At 32.1% G+C, this 21,601-nt stretch overlaps 1 protein-coding gene across 1 annotated transcript; it reads right to left on the reverse strand.

The window, feature by feature from the left end:
- Positions 1–10,476: 10,476 nt before the first annotated feature.
- Positions 10,477–10,953, reverse strand: LOC147807006 (uncharacterized). Its single transcript, XM_087168744.1, has one exon. The coding sequence runs from the start codon at positions 10,951–10,953 to the stop codon at positions 10,477–10,479; it is 477 nt and encodes a 158-aa protein (XP_087024870.1).
- Positions 10,954–21,601: the final 10,648 nt, after the last annotated feature.

A 21,601-nucleotide genomic window follows, 5' to 3' on the forward strand; every position in this document is an offset into this window, starting at 1 on the left:
ACTTTATCTACTGTAGATTCTAATAAAAAATATTTTCCTCCTGAAAAATGGAAGGATTATTTTAACAATATAAAATCTAAATATGCATATAATTTAAATAAACACTTTCTTTAATCATTAGTGCTGTCACACTCTTGATAGGGAGAGTTCTAAAAATGCAATATTATTTCAAGAAAATTGTGCTTTTTCCCAACATGAATTATATTTAATAATTATATAAAACGACATTTTTCAATTTCAGTATAAATCAATCATTCTTTTCAATAATGCAGCTTTTTTCTTCCTAATTTGACTCGGGCGACTAATTGTTTGCAAAGCGTAAAAACTGTACAAGCGTAAAAACAAAGCGTCTAAACTGTACAAATGATTCACAACTTTTGTTTTAGCTTGCAAACAATATATATATATATATATATATATATATATATATATATATATATATATATATATATATATATATATATATATATATATATATATATATATATATATATATATATATGTTACCGGCATTGTATATAGTGCCGGCTGTTTTGAGACAAGGAATGAAATAGGAGAAGTATTACATACTCTCCCTAGACATTGTGTATAATACCTAGGCATTCTATAGAATGACAAATGCTATTTAGACAAAGTATGAAAAAAGCGTCCTGATGAGTTTATTATGTAAATGACGTGCATTTCTCAAAAATAAAAATTTTATTTAAAAAAAATATTGAGAGTGCCTTTAAAAAAATTATTCAAAATGCGTAAAGAAAATTGAAAGTTGCTCAAAACATAATTTATGCCTTTCTTATTAAGGGAAACAAAATTTTCATATAAAAAATAAGAAATTAACTTGTTGCAACATGGCAAGCTTGAATGACATTTTGAATTACAGAATCGAATTATAAATTGCCGGTTTCTCATTTGACATTCTGTAGAATGCCTGAGAAATGTGTGACATATAAATCGCTTCATACATTGCCGGCTAAAATTTGGCATTATATACAATACCTAGACATACTATAGAATGCCGGATTTCAATCTTTACCGACAACATATATATATATATAAACATTTATTTATTTGACTCAACAACCACATATTAACAAAGCAAAATTAAATTGAAATACTCATAACGGGTAAGTATAAGCCTCAAATACAAGAAAACTTTTCTCACCAAAAATATAAATCTCCAAAATTAATCAAGTAATTCCAAAAATTGCCTCGTTCTTTTATTTTTCTTGATCACGTTATACGTTTTTTAATTGATGCTTGTATTATCCAGATACTTTTCTTAAATATTTTTAAGACTCTATAATGAGTAAAGAGGTGGATCAATTTATCACAGATTGTTTTTAATCAACCATTTTTGAGACTACTTTTCTCAAAGGAATTTTTGTTTAATTTTTTAAGCATCTCTTGAGATGCAAATTTAATATTATATCTCATAGAATTTTGCAATTTTTCGAAAATTAATGAATGCCAAACATAATACTGTAATATAGTACTGCAGATAGATTAAAGAATCCTGCTTTTATTGATCGAGGCATAAGACTTGGTAGACGACTACCACAGATATAAAGCTTTTATTTTGGATGAGAGATATCTCAAATTTATCCCAGAACAATAATAGTGTCAGTTCAAAATAGAACAGGTGCAATTAGGCAACCATAGTTCTAAACAAAAACTGATAAAATTATTTACGTTATTGAATGAACTGCTTGTTGTAAGATCATACGATTCATTTCTAAATTTTATTCATGCATTTCTTCAAATTTATATTCCATATCCATAATTTTAGTTCCAAGTGAGGCTTAAACAGAAAACAACATTTAACTTAACAGCGTACTTGTAACTTTGTCTTTGTAGCGTAAATCACGCCAACATCACGTGAAGATGCTTAGCATCTGAAATAAACACGAGCATGCGCAGTTGTTTTAATCTTACGTACGCAAGCTAACGTAAAATTGCAAAATCTCCCTATTTTCTCTTAAGTAAGTTTTACATTTTTTTCACGGGTGCATGCGCATTTCACTAGAACTGACGCATGCGCACTACAGGTGCGCATGCGCAATTACTTGAAATCTTGCGTACGGAAGCTAACGTAAATTTGCGAAATTTCCTTATTTTTTTTTTTAAATCAATGGTAATTGGATTGAAAAAAATATTTATGAAAGAAAGGCAAAATAAAAGGGAATATGGTACTAATTCATTTAGTGGAAACGTAAAAATCGCCATATTATTATTGACACTAATGATTAATTTAGATAATATATGCATGTTAGAATATCAGAAATAAACTATCTACTAGAAAGCAAAAGCAATGCAATGAATTTATTTATTTCTATAGAAGAATAGTAAGAAATTGTTATACTATCATTGACGACAATGATTCTCAATTAATATTGGTAATACGCATTCATTGAAATAAAAAAAAAAACTTATATATACTGAAACGCAAAAAAAAAATGGCGAAAAGATACTTATTCGTTCTAGGAAACCGTAAGAAATCGTCATATCATTATTGACACAAAAGCTTAATTAATATTGATAGCATGTTTGAAATAAAATAAAATTAGCTATGTGCTAAAAAGCCAAATTAACGGAGAAAAGGTTAATGGGATATTCGTTCAGGAAAACCGTAGAAGATCGCCATTCCCAGATGACGCTTAATTAATAGGTACTATTGACGGTAATATGTACTAGTGGTATATTATGGTAATCGGTGGAGTTTTCATAAGAATTCTACAACTGGTTTTTCGCAGTTTCAGAAAATATTTTTTCCTATAATGGCAAAGATGGCGCAATACATCAAAATCCTTATCAAGTTCTAATATGAATTATACTTTTATTAAAAAAGAAAAAAAAATTCTTCAGTTGGTTGCTACTAACAAACGTATTTCGCATAAAGCCTAATTGTTGAACGGCAATGTAATAAGTACGTAATATACTAACATAGGAATAAAATATTTTATTGATATGTTTGATGATTATTAAAACTGCACCTATACTATGAAGTTTTAATACCGATACTTTGAAAATAAGGGATGTCGGAGAGGTCGAAAGGGATATGAACCGGAGAAAACTACCTAATCAGAAAATGAATCCAAATTACATAAGCAAAAAGAGACAAGAAAGTAAATTAACTATTGAAACACTAAATCAAAATGGAAAAGCGCCTAAAGCAGCTGAAACCAAATTTGCTTTACTTTAATTTAGACATTCAAACAAACATTACAACAGGAAAAATTACTTGATAGTGCTAAATTTTGATTATCATGAGTTGGCTGCGAGCAATAGCATCATGCTAACTGAAGCTAAATACATTTTATATTTATTATAATGGGATCAACTAAAAAGAACAAGTTTTGCTTATTTCAATAATGAAATCACCGATAATGACAACACATAATATTAAATAAAAAAATTGAATTTATTTTAGCTGTATTAATTTATAACTTGGTAGAAGAACCAGGCAAATAGCATTTTTAGAACGAAAAAAAAATTTTTGAAAACTGAACTTTTTTATTATCAATTTATTAGAATACAGGACTAATAATTATTTGCTTTATTTTATTTACCACTGCCCAATTTGAAATAAAAATCATGCAAACATACTACATACTAATATAAATTAGTCATGTTAAGTTTAAAGTTAAAGCAAAAACAGTTTTGTTACAGTAAACATACGCATATTAATGCAACCACTTAATGATATTTTCTCTGATTCATTAATTCCCTTAAAAATGTCTCTTACCTGGTTTACCTGGTTCTTCCATTAAGCTCTTCAATTGTGTCGATACATGCTTTTCAGTTTAAAGCATTATTTCGTAGTGCTTTTCACTACTGATTTACTCCCTGCGAAGAACAGGTATTCAGCTAGTTTCCTTATAAATATGTTTTAGTGTTAAAAATTGTAGAAGATATTTGCACTATTGTTCAAGTAAACAAATTGTTTGAAAATTGTAATGAAATGCATCGCATTGCTAAAATTTTTATATTTTAATTGAAGTTTCATAACCATTGACAATGGAAGTTTTAACCGTCTCTAGTTTGCTATTAGCTAACTTTGTTACCATTTCAACGTTAAATTAAATTTATTGCCGATGGAAATTTCGACCACTTTTCGACTGGCTAGATCCCTCAAATTTTAACTGGATTTCTGTGCCTGATGCCCATTAAAGTTACAATAGATTTTTAAGTGCTGCATTTTTTCGCCATTTTATCGGAAAACATTTTTTGACTGCTTTACATAGACAAACTTACAGATTGACGGCTAAAAAGAGAAAAGAAATTCAAACTTTAAAAACTACGTTTTTCAAGTGCACTATAAAAGTAGAAAATCATTTTATTTTTGACATATCAAATATGAAAATCGTCGGGTACCCAATTTCTATCCACACCAAAAATCCGTTACCAACGTGTTTGAAATATATTTGGAACCAGAATCAATATTTCCTTATTTGAAAAACTTAGTTTTTAAAAGCATTTTATATTACATTCAAAATTTAACATGCAATGTGCTTGATATTTTATCTTTTTAACATAATCGATGTTTTTTGTTGAAGAAACTGGGGAATTTTACCGCAATGTAATCAAGATTATCTTGGATCATAATTTATTTTAAAGCTTATACATTTATTTAATACCATTGATAGTTTATAATGAGGCAGACACATTTGTTTAAATTATTGAGCATTAGGAAGTCAAAATTCCAATTATATAAAATAAAATATAATTACAATAAAATTATTATACATGCATCTCTTATTTAACTTTCCAAAAATTATGAACTTATCTTATATCTGTTTAGATTTATTTCTGTAATAAATACAATGATAAAAATTTTCAATTTTAATCATGAAACCAAAGGCTCTTGTTGCATAAATAACACATCTTTATTAGCATTTGTAAAAATAGATGTTCACTCTAGGTCAGTGCTCCCCAACCCCCGGTCCGCGGACCGGTACCGGTCCGTGGATCAAATAGTACCGGGTCGCCTGGTATCAAATGGTACCGGGCTGAAAATATCTGTGTTCCATTAAATTTTATTTATTTTAAAAAAAAGGGGGCCCCCGAAGGTAGTGACATAATTTTTAAATGTTTGCAATGTATCATTGTCTCAGGTTACCTCCAGATGGAACCGTCTCAATGCAAAGAAACAAGCTCAGGGTTCTCATTGATTTAACCCTTTAATGGGCCCTATATTTCTAGTAAAGGTAAATTATTTTTGGAATTGAAATTCTTTAAGAACAGTAACTGATATAAAAATTTTTAAAAAAACTCATTTAGTTTATAAAAATGCCATTTTTTTGGTGGTAAATATATTTAACATGACCTATTAGGAACTTACTGACTTTTATTTTTCTTCATTTATAAAATAAATTCCTTAAATGCTACAAACTTCAAAAGGAATTATGTATTTTATAACTTTTATACGTTTTTTTAAAGTGACAAATGGTTACCAATTTTATTCAAACTCACTTCAAGAAAGCTGAAGTTATTGAAAAATGGAAACCTAAATTAAAAGTGGTAAAACGTGGTGGTAAGTACACTTACCACGGCCTTCAAAAGGGTTAAAGTTCTAGTAAGTTAAAATGTTAAATCACTTTCTATTTATTTTTTGGTGTAACTGTATTTTATTTTGAAGGCGTGTTCAAATACAATTAAATTAAAGTTAATAAATCAAAATAATCAAAAATATAAACAATCAATCCCCCCCCCCCGCAGAGGGCCACGGTGAAATTATCAAACGTTGACAGGTCCGCGATGATAAAAAGGTTGGGGAACACTGCTCTAGGTGATACTTCGACTTTTTCTTTGTGAATCTAATAATCATCACATTTATATTTTATTATGAAATATACTTTGAAACTTGATTTTGAATAAAATATACTATGAAATATGCTTTTAAATTGAATTGTTAAATAAAATACATTGAAATATAATATAAGATTGCTAGAACAATGTCTCATTTGAGTATCCCTAATATTTATGTCCGCCACGCTAAAGGTTTTCACAAATAAAGTTTTTTAAAACATAGCAGAAAAGCAATTCGCGATCGCAACGAACTATAGGGGGCGTTGTTGTATGAGACGCATACCTGCGATTTCTATATGAACCGTCATTCAGTTACTCTGGAGACGTCGTTAATGTAGCGTGTAGCATTGCAACGTTCCTTCTTTAATGTGGCTTATTAAATTTAAAAAAGAAAAATGCTTGATATTCTTTCTTGTACAACCGAAAACAAAACGGTATCTCTTTTTATTAGAGAAGGAATATCCAAAACACATCGGAAAAATATTTGTACATTAACAGAAAAAAATATGTATATTCTTATAAGAGTTAAAACCTAATGACCGAGAAATAGTATTACTAAATTTAATGATATAACATGAAAGGCCCATTTAAACTTTACATTCTATAGTTTTAAGAATCATATTACTTCAAAAATTAAAATGAACAAAAAGTATACATAAGCTTCATAATTTTATGAAATTTAATTTTGTAAACAAAGTTTTTTGACAACAATTTTTATCAAAAAATTTCAAGTTTCAATAAAAATCATTATTTAGAAACGAAGAAACGTAAAATAAAGAATGCTGACGAAGCAAAAACAAAAAATCAATTCTTTTTTGTCGCCATTTTTAGTGCTACGAAAATTCGTCTTTGGGATTTGCCAAAAACAAAACAAGATGCAATTTTATTTTTTCAGGAGGGAAATATTTTACCGAAAAAGCGAAAATGTACCAATTCCCACAACATGAAACTTTATCTTGGTAAAAGTACGTTTCAAAAATGTTATTTCATTTGGAATCTTATTTATCAGAGTTCATATGGCGATATGATTGTTTTGAATCTATGCTAAACTCTATATCGGCTCATTTTCCACCGAAATCCGATCGACTATTTTGATTTTAAATAAAGTGTTTTATTTTATGAATTGTGCAAAAATTTTAAGTGTAGATTGGCGGCACTTAAAAACCGCCAAATCTGTAGCGGCGGTGGCGTTAATATGTAAGTACCGAATTTTTATTCCATACTTTTCTGAATCATATTACTTCAAACATTGGAATATACAAGAAGTATACATAAACATATAATGTTATACCATTTAATTTTTCAAAAAAAGTATTTTGAGAACAATTTTTATCAAAAAATTATAAACTAAAAAACGGAAAATAAAGAATTCTTAGGATAAAAAAACGATTTTAAGAATTCTTTACATTGAAATAAAAACTTCCATATTGTTTCTTTTTTTATTATTCTTATAGTTCTTAATCAGACGTAAAAAACCATTCTGTAGAGAACCATCATCAAATGAAAAAAAATATTTACAAGCAAATTTTTTATTGTAAAAATCATTGCACTTACCTGATTTATAATTCCCGGAGAATTCCAAAATGATAAGTTTCTTGTTTGAAAACTTTATTTTCAAATAATAGATACATAGTTTATCCCTTCATTACTTTTAGATAACATACTACACAGCAAAATTTTATAATTGATATGAATTTGAATATGTATCTTAAAAACAGAACAGCTGAATTCTAGTTGAAATGATCTATTCTTTCAAAACTAAAAAAAACTTACCAAGAAAACGATTCAAATTAATTAAAAATCAGCACAAATGGCACTATTTCAAGTAACTTGGATAATTTTTTATTGTTGTTTTCCGAATTATATGGATACAAAAATATATACTATTCTATAACGAAGAAGAATATGCTATAACTATTACAATTCTGTATGTTCTGAATTCATATTTATTCACTGGAATGACGAAAGCAATGTTGACTTCACTTTAATTCGTAATGAATTGAAGACAGAAGAAATGCATTTTACCTTAATACACACATCTGTAACAGTATCCGAAATCGGAAGTCATCAGTTGCAAGTTTGTTGATAATAGAAATAAAAAATTATTGAGGAATTTTTCTTCAAATGTTTGGCATGTTCTGTTCCTGAAAGATTTACTAATATTCTGGAGATTTTTTTCAAGTTCTTCGGCCTTTTCCTTAGGGAAATTTTGCTTCTTATTTGCTGCTAAAAAATGGCGTCTGATTCAGTCAATGACTTTGATGGAACTAAATGAAAACGTGATAAATTAATGTCTGATATTTACAGGCTCCCGCTAGACGGCGTACTCGAGCGTTGCGATCGCGAATTATCATTTCAAAGCGAAGCGTTCTATTTACGTATCGAATATGTTGCCACATTTTTAATACAAAAGTTAAACTTTTCTCCACTTTGATAAATGTAAACTAATGCGAGCCTTACAATTAAATTGTTAATTCCTTCGTATATTATTGGTTTAAGTTGTCGAAAATTAATATTTCAATTGTAAGGTTCGCATTAGCATACATTTAAAATAGTGGAGAAAAGTATATGCATTTTTTAATAGTTTTTTGAATATGGCTCTTTGAAGACGAAAAAGCATAGATTTTCTTACAAAATGACTGATAACTAAAAAACTAATCCAAATTTTTGAAAAAGAAAAAAAATACTTCTTCATTATGTCAAAACACAATTATGCGCCGAGTTTCGTGCCAGGGCGAGGCTTCTGGGGCGATATATTGTGATTAAAGACAGACAGACAAACAGACACACACGCAGCCACGTTTATTATTATGTATAGACTAGCTGTACCCGCTCACACGTTGCTGTGATTAATGATCAAATGTATACAATACATCAAAATGAAAATTAATAATAAAATTATCCCAGCATATATGTCACTTGAATATGACAAAACATAGATATACATAGTTGATGGTAGAATAAACATGTTTCTTCACTTGTGGTATTGAATAATACATCATGAAATGAAGGATATTTGATGATTGATGGTGAACTTTATCTTAGTAGTGCTTGTAAATATACAATATTTTTTGTTTTCCCATCTGGTGCAAGAACAAATAAATTTGATGGTTTTCCAACTCGTGAACACGCAACGTACAGCTGTCCATGTGAGAAGCATGGATTTATCAAATGTAATCCACATACTTGCAATGATTGTCCCTGTGCTTTGTTAATGGTCATTGCAAAGGCTAGTCGTACAGGAAACTGTAGACGTTTGAATTCAAATGGAGTATCCGTTGGTATCATGGGAATGCGTGATATTAGTTCATGTTCTCCTTGGTGTTTTCCATTTAAAATGGTTGCCTCAATTATGTTATTCATTAATTTTTTTACTGATAGCCTAGTCCCATTGCATAGTCGTGGTGGATTTATATTTCGTAGAAGGATGATTGGGGAACCAATTTTCAAAGATAAAATATGCGGTGGCATTCCTGGTAGATCCAATGAATTTAAAAATTCTATTAGATAATTAACTGATTCATCTTGATTGACAACAGTATCTATGGATTTATATGTTGTTTCTTCATCAGGTATTTCATTTTGAATTTTGCAGTTTATTAAATTCACATCAATGTTTTTGGCTGCCAATATAGCACGCTCACTAACCCATTGATTATTTTTATAATTCTGCGATAAATTTTGAAACACTTTTGCAATCAATTCATCAGTTGATTTTACAATGTGACAAAAGTTTTCTGGTAATGTAATACAGTGTGTGGATTGGTCAATTTCCATTTTACCGTTCCCAATATCTAGCAATTGTTTTGCAAATCGTTCAGAAGATTTATCTTGTTGTAATTGAATACGCATATTGGTCCTTAAAGATATTTTCTCCACATACCGCCATAACATTGATGATTTGAGACATGCATTCAATTCATCTGCTGGTGTTGAACGGGGTATGACTGGTAGAGTTTGTCTAAAATCACTAGCTAGCAAAATGAGTGCACCACCAAAGAGCTGCTCATTTCCTCTCAAATCTTTTAATGTGCGATTGAGTGCTTCCAATGATTTCTTGTGCGCCATGGTGCATTCATCCCATATTATAGTACTTAGTACTTTTCCCATCCCAGAATCTTTGCTAATATTACATGTTGGAGTTTTAATTACCTGCACATTTAATGGCAATTTCAATGCTGAATGTGCTGTTCGACCACCGTCCAAAAGAGTTGCTGCAATACCAGATGATGCAATAGCAAGTGCAATATTATTTTGTGATCTTATAGTTGCCAGAATAATTGAAATAAGAAAAGTTTTGCCAGTACCTGCAGGTGCATCTAAGAAATATAAGCCACAACTCTTGTTAGATATTGCATTTATAATTGTGTCATATGCTGTTCGTTGTTCTAATACCAGTTTCGGCAGATTAATTCGAACAAATGCTTGTAATTCATTAACATCGAAGTGCGTTTCTCGTTGTATATCACGATCGAAAATGTCATTACCAGATCTATTTGGAGCAATCATTCCCAATTCTGTCAGTGATTTGTTGGCTATTGTCAAACATACATTATCAATTAAAATCAATGCTTCATTGTATATATTTGATGTAAATTGAATGTTGGGATTAGCATTTATTCTACGCATGCGATGTAAAATGTCTTCACTCATATAGTCTTTATATTTTTCTCAAAGATCCTTTGGATTAGCCGGAAAACATGTAGTTAGTATGATGGAAAATAGTGTACGTATCTGTGGTGGTTGAGCTGTATTAGAAGCATCAGAGAGTGAAATATCCCAATGAGCATCGTTTTCTAAGAGACTTAATTTCTGGCAAGCCTCACGAAATGTAGCACACACATGGCCATTGACTGTTTTTAATTCTTGGAAAGATGTTGGTCCACGAACATTGATTAATAATAATCTCAGGTAAAAGCATTCTGCGTTATTTGGATGTACAGTGTACAGACGACCCAATAATGCATCTGTGGAATATAAATTTAGATGACCTTGTACTGCTCTACCTTGTTTACGACGCTGAAATTTTCTTGTTGATGTATTCCACGTAAAATAAGTTGGTACTTCAGAGTACAGTAGTGTCCTTGCAAAGGTATCATTTCTACATAATGTGAAAAATTCAGTTAATGTTGTTGGCGGTGGTGACATTGCTCTTACACGTACATTTTCTGATGTAAAATACACACGCTGTCCATTTTCAAGATGTACTGCTAAATGAACAACCGTTGGATATCGCTCATGAATGGAAAATGATAAAATACGTCATACAGCCTCATTGCTACTTAAGTAGCGTCCCAGTTGATATTGGGTGACTTCATCGTTAGAAGCAGTTGTATTTTCCAGTGCATACACTGCCATATCGCTTCCTTTGTTCACATATTTGCAAATATATTTTATAGCTTTCACTGAATTGCAGTACTCAACATTTATGTGCGCGTTATACGTTTTTAGTAGTAATGGAGAATATGGTACTACCCAACGATTATCAACATCAATAGCATTGTTGAGTACTTTTAGTTTAATGGATTTTCCACCATCTTCGGTTGATCGTCTTCGATAGACTGGATATCCATCATTGCCTGTAATAGTTTCAGCAAGTAAGTCTCTAGGATACCGTTTTGTGCACTTTCCATCTGACATGCATGGTGAATTATTATTTAGTGAGCCACATGGACCATGAATCATATTTTTTGAGACAATATCATGCAAATCTTTATCAATTTCAATGTCTGGTATTTCTGTAGAAATGATTTCATCAATTCTGTTAGGTGTTATCTTTTCCATCATCCATATTAAAATATGCGCATGTGGTAAACCTCTTTTTTGCCATTCAATGGAATACATCCAACAGCGCGTCTCTCCAAATACACGGTGTTTGACAATAAAATCCATTAGGGTTTTAAATTTTGTTTAAATACACGTGCAGAAATATCATGACGATCTGATGGCGATTGTCCAGTAAATAGAAGCTCCTTTATTTCATCCCATGCTGGGTTACACACACACACCAACATTTAACCCCGCGCCTATGCCCATAAAAGGGCATTTATCGGCTAATGGTTAAGGTTGGAAGACGAGACAGATAGAAAAAAGAGAGGAAAAAATAGCAAATAGAAACAAAAAAGAGAAAAAAATAAAAAGAAATATGAAAAAAAGAAGAACAAAAAAGAAGCGATTATTCTATTTGTTAGGGCATTTGATTAAAAAGTATCCAGAGCTAATTGGCCAAGTTTAGTTGTGGTTGTTGCTCAATATTGCATAATTTTGTCATTTTTTTCATGAAAATTATTTCAGGATTTCCTCGTATTCTTCTAGAAAATTAATGAGGTTGGTTGCCTTCTGTTTCAACTTTGTATTCTTACAGATGGATCTCTTCCAGGCTATGAGGAATTCTAGCTTCGGTTGTTTAAAGTGGTAGGATGTGGTAAGGGGACATTCTATTGCATAATGCCACACTGTTCCTACTCCTCCACAGGCACATGTATTGTCAGTTGCCAGGCAGAATCGCTTTAGATATGCTTTAAAGGGGCCATGCTCTGTAAAGAAGAGGATTAGCTGCCTATTCCATTCCAAAGGTTTAAATGAGACATCTGGTAAAATTTCTCTGATTAATGTGCCTGATTTCGGTTTGTGATGATGCCAGTAGTGTTGCCAGTCCTTTTTAATTTGAGTTTTAGCTTTAAACTTAATAAATGAGTGTGGAACTTTGATTTTAAAAAATTGGCCCGTATTAATTGCCTCTTTAGCTAAATTATCTGCTTGTTCGTTTCCATCGCTGTTGTTATGTGCTTTAATCCATGAGATTTGAAGGTCATTAGTATTATTAAGTATATTTTGGATGTCTTGTATAATCTGATGAGTGGTATCATAATTCTTAAGTGCTATTATTGTTGATAGGCTGTCTGACCATATTGTAGTTTGGCTTGCGATTTTTTGTTTTATGGCGTGAGTGATGGCTTCCTTTAGTGCTATTGCTTCCGCCTGGAATACTGTGTTGTAAGAACTAAGTTTCAATTGTGTGGCCGATGTAATTATGCCATCTTCATATTGAACAATTGCAGCACCCGTTCCATCAGCCTTCTTGGATCCATCTGTAAATATGTTTATTTTTCTTGTTAATCTAGCTTGTTTAATGAATATGAGATTATTTGTCTTTATGTTAAAATTCGCAGGGTGGATATCATTTAATTTAATTTTTGTCAATTTGAGTGGAGTGAAAACAGGTGCCATCTATTGTTGAAGAGAAATTTTTATTTCTGATGAGGTTGATTCTTATTGCCTCCTGCTGAAGAGTAATATGTAATGGAGGTATTGCCAGAATAACCTGCAGGGCATTTGTGGGGGATGTACGATAGGCACCAGAGATATTCAGCAGAAATTTTCTCTGGATGGTATCTAGTTTGTTTCTGGTGTGTTGTTTGGGAGTAACACACCAGGCTACAGCTGCATGGGCGATCATCCTTTCTGTGCAGGTTTTGTAAATGATTCGTCTTTGGGTTTCATTTATTCCCCATTTTCCTCCAGCTATTCTTTGTATGGCTTGAAATTGTCTGGCAGCTTTGTCTGCCTGGATGTTTAGATGGTCAGTCCAGTTGAGGTTCTCATCAAAATTGAGGCCCAGGATCCTGACCACTTTAGATCTTTTAATTTTTTGCCCGTTGAGATGTACTGATGGGCCATTCACTAGTTTGCATTTTAGTAATAAATAAGTGGTTTTATCAGTTGAAATACTTAGACTATTGTCCATTGCCCAATTGTTAAAATCATTTATTGCTTTTGTGGCCAGGATGCCTAGATCTGATTCAGAGGAAGCTGCCAAGACAAAGCTGAAGTCATCTGCAAAAGCCCTCAAACTTATTCTCGCATCATTTGGATGTTTGAGCAGAGAGAGGATGCTGTTCCAATTGTAGTTAAAGGGCTCGTCAGCTGATATATTCCATGATAAGGGTCCGCTACATGACCCCTGGGGTGCTCCTATTGTTTGGTGTTTTTGCACCGGTCCTTCTGGAGTATTGATTATAATACTTCTATTTTGAAGGAGACTCTTGAATAAATTGAATATATTGGATGGTGCTTTTATTCTGTTTAAATTCTCGAGGATGGTTTTGTGTTGGAGTGTGTCGAAAGCCCCTGCGATATCAATGGAAAGGATCATTGTATATAGTTTCAGACTTCTGCAGGTATTGACTTCCGTAATTATATTTAGGAGTGCATCATCTACAGAGGATCCTCGCCTGAATCCAAATTGGTTGGGATTAAGTAGATCATTACGTTCAATAAAATATGTTAGTCTATATGTTATTATTTTTTCTAGGAGTTTTCCTATGGTTGGGAGTAGGGTGATGGGGCGATAGTTCCTGATGTTTGTTGTATCTTTACCAGGTTTATGAAAAAGTATGAGTGAGCCTTGTTTTAACGCCCTTGGTAAGTGCTCTAGTTTAAAGCATTTCTGTATGTATTTATGTAGGATGTCTGGAAAAGCTCTGTGAATTGTCTTCAGAATTTCATTATCAATTCCATCAGGACCGGGTGCTTTCCTGGTTGGCAATGAATCAATATTTCTATCTATTTCTTCTTCAGCTATGAGAAGGTCTTTATTAGTGCTGATAGGTACAAGGTTAATTAAATCTTGTGTGACAGTTGGATATAAGGAGTTCAGGATTCCTTGGGCATTATCTTTGAAGCATGTAGCGCTTCCTAGTTGAATGAGTTCTGATGGTGGTGAACCTCTCGTGAAGACTGTTTTATATGGTTTGCCGAAGGTGGTGGTAGATTTTGTGCAAAACTTCTTCCAACAAGACCTTTTTGTTTTGTTTATTAGTTTAATATAGTTGGCTCTTGCTTGCTTAAAATTAATTTTGAAGGTATTCTTTAGGTTCTCATCTTGACATTTCTGAAATCTTTTCCTCATAGCTTGGAGTTGTTTTTTCTTTATTTGCAGCTCTTTGGTAAACCATGGTATTTTTGGTGTTATGACTTGAAGTTTTTTTTTAGAGTTTGATTGCAAGCATGCTGTATCGTGTTGATTAGGAATCCAGTAGTGTTTTCCAGGTCTTGTTTGTTGTTTGTATGTTCTATTTTGCTAATAATGTTTTTTACTGACTTTCCTAGTACTTTGTTTATTTTGAAAAGATTACCATATTGGGTTTTGAACCTCGTCAACGTATATTGTGCCCCTTTATCTGGGATTTTAAGTAGGATCCAACAGTGGTCACTTAGTGTTTCTTCTTGTAGTACGCTTCGTGTTAAGGTGTTATCTAAGGATTTATCTGTTGTTAGGATTAAGTCTGGCCATCCTTGGTAGGTGGTGTTACTGAAAGTTGGTGGGTCTGATTTGTTGTTGATTAAATATAAATTTTTCGAAGTTATAAAATTCTGTAGAGGATTTCGTCTACTATTGTTGTTGGGGTAGCCCCAGTTTCTGTGATGTGAGTTGAAGTCTCCCAGGATGATCGTTGGAAAGCGTGAAGTATTTTGTAGATGTTGTGTCAGTTCGTTGATAATGTTTTTGACATCATCTTGTGGCGATGAGTAAGCAGAAATGACAACAGCCGGATTGTTGTTGATTTGAACAACAAGTGAAATTGCATTCAGGGTTTTGAGTAAAACTGTTGGTTGTCTTGGACCACCTGTGAATATCAATCCTGCTTTGTTGTTGTGAGATAGCCAGGTTTTCCATCTCTTGGGTGTTGCAGTTATTGAATTGCTTTTTGTATGCGGTTCTTCGACTGCTATTAGAATCGGATTGTATTTGTCGTATGCAATTGGAAGAAGACTTGTTGGTGGTATTGAAAGCATCAAGTTAGCTTGCATGATGATAGTATCATTGGAAATGTGGTGGGTTTGTAATATTGTTGGAAGGAAATTTGATTGGTTATGGTATCTTAGAATGATAGAGTCTTTAGAATTGGTGCATTGAGTAGTAATCATTATTGAGTGTAAATTGTAGAGTTTTTCTTGCTGTTGTATTTAGTTCGTCGTAATTTATGTATTTGTTTTAACTACTGTATTCATGGAATTGATGGTCATTAAATTGTTGTTGTATTTTCGATCCGAATCTAAATTTCTCAGATAATTCAATTGCTTCATTGCGGGCATAGATGTAGGAATGGCAGGTGATGTCTGATGCTTTATGGTCGGTACTAAAGTTCTCGTTAAATTTGCAATTATTTTCATGGCAGTTTATGCAGAATGTTGTTTTCTCGGTGCATTCTGAGGAACAGTGCTTACCTCCGCATGACTCACATATTGATCTATTAGGGCATCTATCCTTGTGATGTCCTAGTTGCTGGCAATTCCTGCATCTGAGTATAGTGATTTTCTTGACGATTGAAACTTTGTCGAGTCCTAGGTAAATGAATTTCCTCCTTATAAGTTTGTGTGCTAGTCCGGCTGATGCCTTTACGTATATGGTGTTTTTTGTGCTATCCTTTGGGTGTTGTTTTCGTCCATGTATTGTAATTATATGCCATTCATCAAATTCTTCCATGTTTTTAAGCTTTTCTAAAATTTCCTCATCTTCGAAATAATATGGTACATTGAAAAGCATAATACTCATTAATTTTGGAGATTTCTCCCTGAATGGGACATTTAGTCCCACCAGTCTGGATTCTGCTGCTTGCTTTTCTTCTATACTGTATTTTAGTTCTATATAGTGTTTATTCTTGTATACTTTTCGAGGGCGGTCTTTTGGGTGTGATTCTTTGATTATATGCAATATTTCATCTGTTGATCCTTCCTCCGTTGTGCTAATTATGATTGGTGCTAGTGGGGGTGATCTCAGTACTTCACTGTATGATTTCTTTGTTAGAGATTGGTGGAGGTGATCCATTTTCTCCCATCCTTCTCTTTGTTCTTTTAGAAGGGTTTGCTGTTGGTCTTGCATAACCCTTAGTGAGTTTTTAATTTCCTCTATACTGTTGTTATCTATGTTCATAGATTCTTCTTGATTGATTGTCATAATTTCCGGGAGGATGTTAGTTAACAGCTTGATTATTTGTAGCGCCCTCTCTCTTGGTTTGCGTGGTAAGGTTTCCACATTCCCATGCTTATAATTAACACATTCTTTCAATTCTGTTAATAAGTCTGTTGTTGAGTCCACTTTATTTTTTGTATTGTCCTGCTATTTTGTATTGGTGACTTGGTTTTCTTCTCTTATAGAGTCTTGTGTTTGTAAGTACTCCTTACATTTTAGAGTTCGTTTGGATTTTCTTGGGATATTGCTTGAATCATGCGGTATATTGTTATTTGATTTTGCTGGTGTTACTTTTTCCATGTTGTTGTATTGATCTAGGGCCCTCTTATTGTTATCTGTGATGTCTTGTCTGTCTTGCTCATTTAATTGTCGTAATGCCAAGTTCTTTAGTCGGGTATGCATTATAGTTGGATTGTGGAGTTTCTAATTATTTTTTAAGTCTTAGGTAATGATGTGGAAAATTGGAGCTATTGGATGAGAAACAAAGTTTTATTTATGCACTTGATTAGCAATTATTGAAAGTCTAGGCAAATGATTGACTACTGTAGAGTAGATGTGGATGCGAGAGCAATGGAATACAGATGAAAAGTTATTTCACAACCGAAATTCTACTCAGTTTTAGGTTAAAATATGGGGACTAATTCATAATAGCAAATGCATTGAATGTTACATTTGTGCAAAATGTGAAAAAGCTCTGTTAACGAATTAATTATTAATGGAGTAAGTAGGATATGTAGAATTGAATATCAAAGTATAGTAAGATCAACAGCGAATATATATATAGTAGTAACAGTTATTAAGTTGTGCTATACAAGGGTCGTAGTTGTGGCGGTTACTTGTGATGAAAAAATCTGGACGACCATATGCACGAACATACGTCATTGCATCTTGTGCATATTCATGCATGTGTCTTGGGCTGCCTGTATATGTGGATGGTAAAATGACTATTTTTCCAATTTCACTGAGATTGCCATCATTTACAACTGCATCACGTAAATGGATGTACTCTTCAGAACGCAATTTGACTTGATTTAGTCGTATGTAGAGGAGTCTTTCACTTTCTATTTTTGCATACATGTCAACAATGTATTGATGAAATAATTGTCTGCATTTCAATATATGATTATCAGCATTCTCACGAATCATCATTCGATATGCATAATAATGCATAGCACTGACCTTTTTGTTAATGTCCACATTAGTTGTAGGATTTCTCATATTAATATTAAAATGATATCCATCCTCTCCTTGCCAAAATAGAATGGGATATTGTAATGCATCATATGAACGATGCGTTTCTGATACTTTCTGGACTTCACCATTTCTACGATAAAGAATTATGTCGCGAGAAGTAAATTCTTCACCAACTATGACAATTGCCGCTTCATCAATCGTTGGTGCGTTGAATTTTCTTCGATGTTGACCAACAGGTGTTTTATCTGCTTCTATTATTACTTTGTAATCGTCAGATGGCATTTGTTCAATGGCGGTTTAAAATAATTTAATTAATTCACTATGTTGTTCCAACAAATTTTGTAATTCAGCGACAATCTCTCGTTTAGTACTCATATTCAGTTGACACCGTCTGTTGATTTGCTCGAAAAATTTGCTTTTGCCTTGATATTTATTAAACAGTTTTCACAATTCGCGATCGCAACGCTCGAGTACGCCATCTAGCGGGAGCCTGTAAATATCAGACATTAATTTATCACGTTTTCATTTAGTTCCATCGAAATCATTGACAGAATCAGACGCCATTTTTTAGCAGCAAATAAGCAAAATTTCCCTAAGGAAAAGGCCGAAGAACTTGAAAAAAATCTCCAGAATATTAGTAAATATTTCAGGAGCAGAACACGCCAAACATTTTAAGAAAAATTCCTCAATATTTTTTAATTTCTATTATCAACAAACTTGCAACTGATGACTTCCGATTTCGGATACTGTTACAGATGTGTGTGTTAAGGTAAAATGTATTTCTTCTGTCTTTAATTCATTACGAATTAAAGTGAAGTCAACATTGCTTTCGTCATTCCAGTGAATAAATATGAATTCAGAACATACAGAATTGTAATAGTTATAGCATATTCTTCTTCGTTATAGAATAGTATATATTTCTGTATCCATATAATTCGGAAAGCAACAATAAAAAATTATCTGAGTTACTTGAAATAGTGCCATTTGTGCTGATTCTTAATTAATTTTAATCGTTTTCTTGGCAAGTATTTTTTAGTTTTGAAAGAATAAGTTCAACTAGAATTCAGCTATTCTGTTTTTAGCTACATATTCAAACTAATATCAATTATAAAATTTTGCTGTGTAGTATGTTATCTAAAAGTAATGAAGGGATAAACTATGTATCTATTATTTGAGAATAAAGTTTTCAAACAAGGAACTTATCATTTTGGAATTCTCCGGGAATTATAAATCAGGTAAGTGCAATGATTTTTACAATAAAAAATTTGGTTGTAAATATTTTTTTTCATTTGATGATGGTTCTCTATAGAATGGCTTTTTACGTCTGATTAAGAACTATAAGAATAATAAAAAAAGAAACACTATGAAAGTTTTTATTTCAATGTAAAGAATTCTCAAAATCGTTTTTTTATCCTAAGAATTCTTTATTTTCAGTTTTTTAGTTTATAATTTTCTGATAAAAATTGTTCTGAAAATACTTTTTTTGAAAAATTAAATGGTATAACATTATGTGTTTATGTATACTTCTTGTATATTCCAATGTTTGAAGTAATATGATTCAAAAAAGTATGGAATAAAAATTCGGTACTTACGTATTAACGCCACCGCCGCTACAGATTTGGCGGGTTTTAAGTGCCGCTAATCTACACTTAAAATTTTTGAGACAATTCATGAAATAAAACACTTTATTTAAAATAAAAATAGTCAATCGGATTTCGGTGGAAAATGAGCCGATATAGAGTTTAGCACAGATTCAAAACAATAATATCGCCATATAAACTCTGATAAAAAAGATTCCAAATGAAATAACATTTTCAAAACGTACGTTTACCAAGATAAAGTTTTATGTTGTGGGAATTGGTACATTTTCGCTTTTTCGGTAAAATATTTCCCTCCTAAAAAAATACAATTGCATCTTGTTTTGTTTTTGGCAAATCCCAAAGACGAATTTTTGTAGCACTAAAAATGGCGACAAAAAAGAATTGTTTTTTGTTTTTGTTTCGTCAGCATTCTTTATTTTACGTTTCTTAGTTTCTAAATAACGATTTTTATTGAAACTTGAAATTTTTTTATAAAAATTGTTGTCAAAAAACTTTGCTTACAAAATTAAATTTCATAAAATTATGAGGCTTATGTATACTTTTTGTTCATTTTAATTTTTGAAGTAATATGATTCTTAAAACTAACGAATGTAAAGTTTAAATGGGCCTTTCATGTTATATCATTAAATTTAGTAAAACTATTTCTCGGGCATTAGGGTTTTAACTCTTATAAGAATATACATATTTTTTTCTGTTAATGTACAAATATTTTTCCGATGTGTTTTGGATATTCCTTCTCTAATAAAAAGAAATACCATTTTGTTTTCGTTTGCATTAAGAAAGAATATCAAGCATTTTTCTTTTTTAAATTTAATTAGCCACAATAAAGAAGGAACGTTGCAATGCTACGTGCTACATTAACGACGTCTCTAGAGTAACTGAATGACTGTTCATATAGAAATCGCAGGTATTAGTCTCATACAACAACGCCCCCTATAGTTCGTTGCGATCGCGAATACTAAATCCGTGATACGACCAATAATTAAGAAATCTTACTTGCTTGTGCTCACCTGATATAAAGAAACTCGCGCGAATTGTAATTAAATATTACAGTATATGTAATTTAATTTTCGAAAAGAATAGAGCTATAATATAGAAAATATCACTTTTGTTATCTTCAAGATATTTGACAACTGAATCGTTTATAGCAAAATTTAAAACAATGTCTAACTTTTAACCAATCAGAATATTCCATTTCGATTTTCGCTGATACCGCTGGAACGGCTTGTCGCGGAATGTTCTAATGTCGACAGAAACCTTCCTCGCGCTTTGAACTATCTGTATGCCAAGTTTCATAGCTTTCTGTCGGATGGTTTAGGAGTCTATAGAGGACAAACAGACAGACACACATTCACTTTTATATATATAGACTAGCTGTACCCTGCGTGCGTTGCAACGCTTTCAATTTGAATTTGAATTTTGTATTTAAGTGTGTAAATGACATTTGCGATTATGATTTGAAATGCAAATTTTATTTAATGGTGAAAAAAACCAGTGATAGTCTCAGCAGTTAATTCTCTAGGATGTCATTAGTGCATTTTCAAACAGACATGTATGGTGATGCACACGGAGCATGAAACATATTTTGGACAATGATCTGAAATAAGACTGGATCTATGGTGACATCAAGAATTTCTGCTGATATCTGATCAGTTTGGCATGGTGGGTTTTTTTCAATAAGCCAAATCAGAATGTGTGCCTGTGGCAATCCTCGTTTTCGCCATTCAATAGAGTACACCCAACACCGTGTCTCTCTAAAAACATGACGCTTCACAATGAAATCAAGTTAAGATTATCATTTTTGTTTGAACACACGTGCTGTAATATCATGACGATCCGATGATGATTGTCCTGGTAACAAAATATCTCTAATTTCAACCCAAGCAGAATTGCACGTAAATGTAATAAATAAATCTAGGAGCCCATATGCGAGAACATATGTCATTGCATCCTGTGAGTATTCATACATGTGCCTTGGAGTCCAAGGCACATGTATGAATACTCAGACATGCATGAATACTACATT

Source organism: Parasteatoda tepidariorum, chromosome 7, assembly GCF_982258835.1.
Source record: "Parasteatoda tepidariorum strain Cologne lab strain chromosome 7, Ptep-v5.0, whole genome shotgun sequence".
NCBI lineage: Eukaryota > Metazoa > Arthropoda > Arachnida > Araneae > Theridiidae > Parasteatoda > Parasteatoda tepidariorum.

Coding starts and splice junctions, on each gene's coding strand:
- LOC147807006 (XM_087168744.1), bottom strand. CDS start 10,953: ATGTCACCACCGCCAACAACATTAACTGAATTTTTCACATTATGTAGA.